General features: G+C 45.5%; 1 protein-coding gene across 13 annotated transcripts in view; it reads left to right on the forward strand.

Moving 5' to 3' along the window:
* Svil (supervillin) overlaps positions 1–9065 on the forward strand; it is a 205885-nt gene that overhangs the window by 155235 nt on the left and 41585 nt on the right. For 8 of the 13 annotated variants that reach the window (XM_052727634.1, XM_052727637.1, XM_052727639.1 and 5 more), the window contains 2 exons: positions 4567–4614; positions 5710–5787. The exons of 3 other annotated variants lie outside the window; for them this stretch is intronic. In XM_052727634.1, the coding sequence (XP_052583594.1) occupies positions 4567–4614; positions 5710–5787 (126 nt within the window). The remainder of the gene's footprint in view (positions 1–4566; positions 4615–5709; positions 5788–9065) is intronic. 2 more of the 13 variants (XM_052727641.1, XM_052727631.1) reach the window with 2 other exon arrangements.

Genomic DNA, 9065 nt, shown 5'->3' on the forward strand with positions numbered 1-9065 from the left:
GCCCTTAGGAGACACGGTTTGCACAAGGCTGCTAAAACTGACCATGAAGTCAAGGCTTGAGGCCAAGGATTGGTATCAGCACCACACGGTTGCCGCAGCAAGCAAGTGCCTCAGTTTCCAAATGTGTTCACAGTTAAATCTTAAATGAAGTCTGGTGTTAGAATGTGATTAAAGTCTTTCAAATGAGACAACAGCTCACCACAGTTTATAAGCTACACATCAAACATGGACTTAAATTTCTTATGCAGAGATTTAAGACCTAATTAGGAAAACTGAGAGCCTAATTGTGGTCCATGAGGACTGGCTGCCTCACCTTAAGCCTGTGTCATGATGATGAGGTATGGCTTTTGTTGAGGACCTATATATGAATTTCAGTTAAATTAGTTTGCATGCGCAAGCATTTCCTATGTGGGCATAGCGATGACTTTTTGAATCACAAATGTAGTGATCGTCAGCCTTGGCCAGGTATCCCGTGCTTCAGCCGCGATGCCCTTGCCCGCTAACTCCAAGAACACAAGTGTGCTTGCTGGCTGAGGCAGAGTGATTCACCTGAGCCACACCCAACTACCCAGCTTCCAGAATCTTCTAAAGTGTTCAGACAGAAAACATACACACACACACACACACACACACACACACACACACACACACACACGCACGCACGCACACATGCACACTAAGGTCCAACTAGAGGATCATGGGGCCCCTAAGAGAGCCACCTGAAGCCAGGTATGCTGGCTTGTGCCTATCCAGTGATTTCACAGGTTGAATGAGATGAATTATTTGGGCCCCAGAAATTGAGAGTAGCCAAGGCAGCATAGTAAAAGCCCATCTTATAAATACAAATAAACAAGAAAATAAACAAATAAACAAACAAGTAAATAAATAGTAGTAGCAGTGAGAAAAATTCTGAATGTGACCTCTGCATATTAAAAACCTACATGAAAATGAGTGCACCCACAGGATAGTGAAGTGAGGTCCCAGAACACATAACACGGTACTTCTCTGTCCACAAAGGCGCTACTGGAATGGCAATTGGAGTTCTCTTTTTTGAGACATACATGTTGTTAAAGGTAAAGACTGAGGACATTTAGTTCCCAGCCATGTGTGTTCTCAGGTGTAAAATATATTTGGATTATTTAGCTTGAGATATACAGGGTGATGAAGATGATCCCAAAAGACATATCATTGTCAGCCATTTATAATGGCTTTAACTGTACCTACATATTAAACATATATGTAAAATTGAGATTTCAAGGTTTTAAAAAAACACAGGTCCCCCAAATAATTTATTCCCTGGGTCACAACTTTATTTAAAGAATCTTAGGACTGGGATGTGGCTCAGTGGTCAAGCGTTTGGCCTAGTATGTACTAGGGCCCTGTGTTCCACCCCAAACACCACAGAAAGAGAATCTTGAAGTGATTGGTCCAAAAATGACTTCCGCATATGCCTGCACAGCAGAGCTATTAGCTGTACATGACGTTACTTCCCAGTGTGGTCACTTTGAGAGTTCTCACCCACAGTTAGGTGAAGACAAAACCGAAACTCAGAGGGAGACGGGTTCCCCTTGGACAGTGCAGAAGTTCATCATCTCCTTAGGAGAGTGAGGGCTCCTGTTATTTCCAGAACATGTGGGTAGAGGATGGGTCCAAACTGCCCAGACGAATGTCCTTACAGGTGAGAGACTCAGGCTGCCCCTGCACCCACTCTTGGGATAGAAAACCGGGCGCTGGAAAGAGCAGGACTCTAGGCTCTGCACACAGGCTGCACCGGCGGGGTGTGCAGAGCCACCTTGGGCTCACTCGGCTTCTGCAGCCGTGGGGAACTCACTGTTCCTAGGCTCCTCGGTGGCCCAGTTCACTTTGGCCTAGACAATAAGCTCTTTGAAGTTAAAATAAGCCAGTCTATTTCGGTCCCACGTCCTTCACATGGGGAAGTCTCAAGTTCTGTTAAGGGTCAAGTGGTTTGCCTCTGGCAATGTGCGGGTTCATTTCTTCCCCAGGGCTGCCAGTCTACCCAAGTCCACTATTTCACTGTGCTCAGATGACATAGGCAAAGTGTCTTACATCTGGTGTTTCTTGAGATGCCCACCTAGGCATGCTTGAAAAGTTACTCCAGGGGCCTGTCTGAGTGCCACCCTGGAGAAGGGAAGGAGACGTTGGTGATGTGCACATGCAGACAAGAGCCTGGTCCTTAAGCTAGATTAGACTTGCCCGTGGGTGGCTGGAGGAGGGCAGGTACTGCCACCATCCATTCTTACACCCAGGCACAAAACAGCTGGAACCCCAGCTTCTGAATCCTTCAAACAGCATACGTTTGTGTTACCGAACATTTTCTCGGTCACAGTATTTGGAACATGAACACAGGTCGCAGCTGTGGGGACTTAGAAGAGGCGGACGTGAGGGAGGTCTCAGTAAGTCATGCCCATCTCTCCCGTGAAGATCCATGCAGTCCTGGCCAGGAAGCATGTCATGGAGGGAGGGCATGTGGGGAATTTAAGTGTTCCGGCAGCCACCTTAAGAAAAAAGCATACCTACAGTCCCAGCGCTTCCACTCTGGAGGCTGGGACAGGAGGCTTGCTTTGAGTTCAAGACTAACCTAAGCTCCATAGTGAGTTTCAGGGCAGCTTTGGCTACAGAGTGAGACATTGTTTCAGAAAAAAAAAATAAGAACATTAGGGGCTGGAGAGTTGGCACAGTCAGTAACACGCTTGTCTCCTAAGCACGAGGACCTGATTATGGATCCACAGCACTCACATAAAAGGCAGGTCTGGTGAGTGCTTGTTACACCATCACACCTGCTGGCCAGCTAGTCTAGAAATCATCAAGCTTCAGGTTCAGTGATTGACGCTGTTGGAAAAGGTGGAAAACACTGGAGAAAGATACCCAGCATTGACCTCTAGCCTCTGTATGTGCACACATGTGCATGCACACACACACACACACCACAGAAATAAAGTAAATTTCCATTTCTATTAATGCCATATTGATAATTTAAAACTTTGAGAATCTAGTGAGACCCTAGAAAAGACACTAGCAGGGCCGGGGCGGGGGGGCTCAGTAGTTAAGAGCACTGGCTGCTCTTCCAGAGGATCCAGATTCAATTCCCAGCACCCATACGAGGGTTCACGAACCACCTGAAACTCTAGTTCCAGGAGATATGACACCGTTTTCTGGCTTCTGTGGGCACCATGCATATGCTCGGTGCCCAGACATACATGCAGCCAAAACACCCATATGCACAAAATTAAAAAAATAAAAGACACTAGGGCATGGGATGGGCATAGTGGCAGATACTTATAATTCTAGCACTCAGGAGACTGAGACAGGGGGATTTCTGTGTGTTTGAGGTCAGCCTAGGCTACCTAGTAAGTTTCAGGACAGCACAGGCTACAGAATGTTCCCTATGTCAAAGCAACAACAACAAAATTAATAAATGCTTCGAAAATCTGTATCCATTTTCTCTGTCAAAGGAGTTGTCCCCAAAGAAAAGAAATCGGGGTGCTCTCACCCATGTCTCATTTGGGGTCCTATGTGATGATATGGTCTTTTTTGGGTTCATGAATAGCTTTGAAGGAAGTAAGAATTTTCCTTTTTGTTCTCGAATTTCAGCCCCAGGGAGCAGTTGTTCACTTTCTAATTACAGTCCTCAAATATCAAGATTAATGAATTGACTCTTAAGAGCACTGATTATCCCCTGGCTTGCCTCCCTTCCCATGGAAGTCACTCAGGCGCCCTTCTTCCCCTGTCCCTCACCACCCTCCGTGCCTGCTTCCTGGACTTGAGTTAGTGCAGGTCAGGGCGAGCGGACAAACAGCTGGGCTTCTGGATATGGCATTTGCACCTAGTGGTAAGGATCCAAAAGCCACTAGGTGGTGGCACGGACTAGGTCCACACTTCGAGGGACATGCGCACTTGAGCAGGATTTGATTCCATGTCCATCAAGAGAAAGGAAAACAGAACAAGGTCTTAAAGAAGTGGCCTTCCAGATATCCTCTTCCTAGAAAATGACAGTTCTTTATTTTCACCAACTCACTACATCCCAGCCCTGTGTGGGCCTAGTCAGCAGTGTAGCATGTAAGGTGGCTCCCGTGTCCTTTTGAAGACAGCCATCCAGTGTCTGGGACTTTGTCCATGAAATAAAACCCACTGTAGATCTGGCTGTTTTCAGGTGTGTATCTGTGTGTGAGTCCCAGGTGGGGGCGGGGCGGCCTTTCTGCTTCTGCTCTAATGAGGTCAGTTCAGGTTGAGATCTCAGATACCACCAAAAAAGGTCCTGAAAATCCAAGGAAGCAACCCCTTCCACATTCGTGCTGGAATTGTCTGCCATAGCTGAGGAGGAAGCAGATTGATGGGGGGAACAGTAAGACAAGCAAGCTGTTGGATGTCTGCTCACGGGTGTCGTCCTGCTCCTGAGGAATGAGATTGCTTGCTGTTCACCACACTGGAATGTGAGCATGCGCATGCTTTTGACTGACTGAACCCAGGCACAGAGTGATGGTGACATCCCAGCATACTCTGCTCCTCCAGCCCTCTACAATGTCTCCTGTTTGTTTTAACCTATAGGAAGAAGGAGGATTTACAGATGATAATGCCATTTCTAATCTGCTTTGGGTAAGCCTGACTCTAACGCAGGTGTCTTTCTGTAACCAAACATGGTGGGTTCCCCTGATGGGTGCAAAGCTTGGATACACAGCCAGGAGACAGAAGAGCAGAGCAAGAACACTACAGAGAACCCTCAGAGTCATGGTTTTGAAAAGAAAAGCCCAGGATTTTTATTGTGAAACTCAAATATGTATATGTCTATATGTATATTTGTGTGTATATATAGTATAGGAAAAACTTGTCACATACAGAGGGAGGCTGACACATTCCTGAGCATCCTGAGCATGCTTATGGTCCTATGTAGCATTTTTTTAATGGTATACGGGCACCTCAGGTAAGTGCAGGTCATCTGAACAGTGTCACCGTGAATATAATTTTGTCTGGCTCCTTGTGAAGTTCTCTGGAAACCTTATCTGAAACAAGGAAAAAAAACAAACCCAGCTTTGAAGGAGTAATGCATCATAGTCACTTAGACCGGCAGAGGCTCGCTCTGCTCACCCAAGCATAGGTGACTGACCCTACGGCTGTTAACATGTCTTCCAGTTTCATAGCATCTATGGTGCCCAGTGCCTTCTCTTCCAGTTTCATAGCACCTATGGTGCCCAGTGCCTTCTCTGTTTGTTTTTGTTTTGTTTTGTTTTTGTATTCCTAGGCAATATACAGCTTTCATCCAGTGCGGAAGCTGATCCTGTGTCCTTAAACTATTTTTAAGTCATATTATGAAAATGCCATAAAGAAAGTAATCATTTATGTATTAAATGTTTTAATAGGTAATACATAAATGTATTTAAACTGTTGGCAAAAGGCCCAGGTCTCATCTCTAACTAAAGATACATATATACTTATATTGCAGTAACCTGCCGTGAACTTACTAACTACTGCACCACCCTGCCTCAGGTGCAGGGGCTGGGCTGTGTGGGGTGTGTGCCATTCAGCACTGACACTCAAAGGAAGAGTGTTCTGAGAAAAAACCAAAATTGCAATGAAAACATTAACTCTGCTAGAAAATTCATAGTTTGCCTCTCTACTCCCCAGCTCACTCCCCACTCCACATGCCAGTCCATCTCCCAGTCTTACCTCTAATCCTCTTGCTTTGCCCTCTAGGAACCTGTATTTGCTTCTACTTATTCTCCTACTATGCCTGCTGCCCATAAATACCTGTCTTTTGTATCTGTTAACCAGGTGAGGAAAAGCCTATAAGCCTCATTGCAATTTCTTAGTGGTAGAAAAGGCTTCATTTGGGAAAGAAGCAATTCTTTTGTGGCATTTCATTTGTGTGTGGAGAAAAGGGGCGGGGGGGAGACTGTGTGTATCTGAGTGTGATTGTGTGTGTGTTTAACTTTTTCATATTTTTCAAAGTGGGTCAATCCGCACACCCCATCCTTCACTCCAAAATTTTAGGTGGATTCAGTGGTGTGAATTCCCCTCGAGGTCGTGAAACTGGTATAAGGAGAAGGTTCACTTTTTCTGTCTCTAGCCTTTCCGTCCTAAGGCAGAAGCCCAGAAAACATGAGAGTTAACTATTGCTCCAGCTTGTACGGTGCTTTCCTGCCCAGCTCACTGTTGGTGAAATCTCCGCCTGATCCACATTGTCTGCCACTGTGCTGCATACAGGATGGCGTCCCTCCCCGAACATCCTTTGTGCTCCCCAGACCATTCTTCCCAGCCACCTGCTTTTGATCTACCGCTGATCTTACTGTTTCTGTGGAGCTGGAAACAGGAAGTTTCCCTTGCCCTGTGCCTTCTTGTACCCTGAGAGCTCGTTTCTCTTCCGTGCTGGGCAATCTTCATGTGTCTCAATGGACGAGGCTTATTTAGGCATTCACCCACTCGATGGTTGCTCTCATGTTTGGCAATTGTGAGCAAAGCAGCTATAAACAAAATTGCACATGCAGTGTTCTGTTAAGACACAAGCTTTAGGATGTGATCGTGGAATCCTACAGTAACAGCATGCTTAATTTCCTAAGAAACTCCCAGCTGGCTTTCACAGTGGCTGTATGATTTCACACTCCTCCCGCATCCAATGAAGAGTCCTGTCGCTCAACATCTATACCAGCATTTAATGTCAGTGTGTTAGATTTTGGCCTTTCCAAGAGATATATCATAGGGTCTCATTTTAATATGTAAGTTTCTCATAGTGTTTCACATCGAATGTATTGTCATGTGCTTATTTTCTATGCATATATCTTCTTTGGTAGTGTATCTCTGCAGATGGCTGGTCAATTTGGTTCCCAATCGTTGAGTTTTAAAAGCCCTTTGTGTATCTTGGATGGCAGTCCTGTATTAACTATGTTTTACAAATATTTCTTCCCATCCTGTGGTTTGTCTTCTCATTCTTCTGACAGGCTCTTTCACAGAGCAGTTTATTAATCTCAGTAAAGCCCAGCTTGCCAACTAGTTATTTCATGAATCATGCCTTTGGTATTCTACCAAAAAAATAATTATACCCAGGCTGGGAAATACAGCATGCATGAGGCCATAGGTTTGATCTCAGTAGTGGGGCTGGGCAGGGTGTGTGTTTGTGTGTGTGATTAAGTTCATGTCTAGATTTTTCTCCTATTATCTTCTACAAGTTTTATAGTTTTACCTTTCACCTATAAGTCTATGAACCACTTGAAGTTAGTTTTTGTGGATTTTATATGATCTAATCTAGGTGTGATTTTGTTTTGCATATAAGCAAGCATGCACATATTCCAGCACACGACTTCTTAAGAATGCTCTTCTCGCCATTGGATTACCTTGATTTATTTTCTCCTCAATGTTCAGTCAGGTGGAGGTGTGGGGGTCAGGTGTAGGTATGGGGGTCAGATGTAGATGTGGAGGTCAGGAGGAGGTATGGGGTCAGATGTAGGTGTGGGGGTCAGGAGGAGGTGTGGGGTCAGGTGGAGGTGTGGGGTCAGGAGGAGGTGTGGGGTCAGGTGGAGGTGTGGGGTCAGATGGAGGTGTGTGGGTGGAGGTGTGTGGGTCAGATGGAGGTGTGGGGGTCAGGTGGAGGTGTGGGGTCAGGTAGAGGTGTGGGGGTCAGGTGGAGGTGTGGGGGTCAGATGGAGGTGTGGGGTCAGGTGGAAGTGTGGGGTCAGGTAGAGGTGTGGGGGTCAGGTGGAGGTGTGGGGTTAGGTGGAGGTGTGGGGGTCAGGTGGGGGTATGGGGGTTTATGGAGGTGTGGGGGTCAGGAGGAGGTGTGGGGGTTTATGGAGGTGTGGGGGTCAGGAGGAGGTGTGCGGGTCAAGTGGAGGCGTGCATGTCTGCTCTGGGCTTTCCATCCTTTTCTGTTGACATAGTCAATGCCTTGCTGTCCTGATTCCTGCAGCTTTATGAACCTTAAAGTTGAGCCTTCAGCCTTCACTCCTCTTCACTTCCTGTGGCCTGCCCTCAGGCTTTCTCTTCTCTGTAGGGATTCAAGTTCAGGATAAGTTTGTCTGTTTTTAAAAGATGCTGCCGGGATTTTTACTGGGACTACGTTGCATTTATAGATCATCACATTGGTGAAAACTGAGTTGAACATCGATCCATGAACATGAGATATCACCTCATGAATTTTTTAGGTTAAAAGAAAAATAACATTTATCAAAAGCAATTTATGTTTTATGACCTCAAACTTTAGAACATCTAAAACAATGTATTTTTAGTTCTTAACAGTTTACCCACATAAATAAGTATGTGTTAACTTGGCTATGGTTTATCAGTGGTCAGTGACCAGGTGAGTCCTTTACTTTGCTCCAGCTGTGGCAGTGTCTTAATGTTTCATGATACAAGAGTACAGGGAAGGAAACAGTGCGTTTGAACAGTGCACAGGTTCTGTGAGGCACACACATCCTCTGCTTCTTGGCCTGCACCAAGGCTGTGTAGAATGAGGTGTTATTCTACCCGTCATCCTTCAGAAGCCCCCAGCTGGCTGTAGGACCAGACTGAAATCACTTTAAGTTCTAGGCACAAGGCTTTTTCACCATTCTTTCCAATTTTAGATCACTTGACACTGTATGCGAACATGGATCAAAATCTTTGTTCAGGGGAAAGCAAAGCTAAATTCTTTACCATTACACAGAATTTTGTGGTTTGACCTTATCGCTATTACTTAGCGTATTCTTCTGTTATTTCTGCTATTTTACCTTACATTTATTCAGCGTAAGGTGAAAGCTTAAAAGCCAGATTATAATAGTTCTTCCTATGAAACTTGCTAACTGTGGAGGAATTTTGCCTAATTGGCTACTAGTCCTAATGATACCTGAGCTGCACTCTCCTGTCTTATCTCATCCCTGTGGGTGAAATGTGGAGATTTGCTATGATTTCCCAGGAGCTTAGGAAAAAAACAAGCCGATCTGAGCATCCGCTGACCTGGAAACGCCTCACTGACTGTCCTGATGTGTCTGCTCACCCTCCTTTCTTCCCAGCTGTCTCTCTTTTCCCTACACCCTGCCCCCACATCCTTTCTCATTCCCTCTGCTTCTCTCCCATAGTGA

Source organism: Peromyscus californicus, unplaced genomic scaffold (assembly GCF_007827085.1).
Source record: "Peromyscus californicus insignis strain IS unplaced genomic scaffold, ASM782708v3 Scaffold_8__1_contigs__length_139910024, whole genome shotgun sequence".
NCBI classification, from domain to species: domain Eukaryota; kingdom Metazoa; phylum Chordata; class Mammalia; order Rodentia; family Cricetidae; genus Peromyscus; species Peromyscus californicus.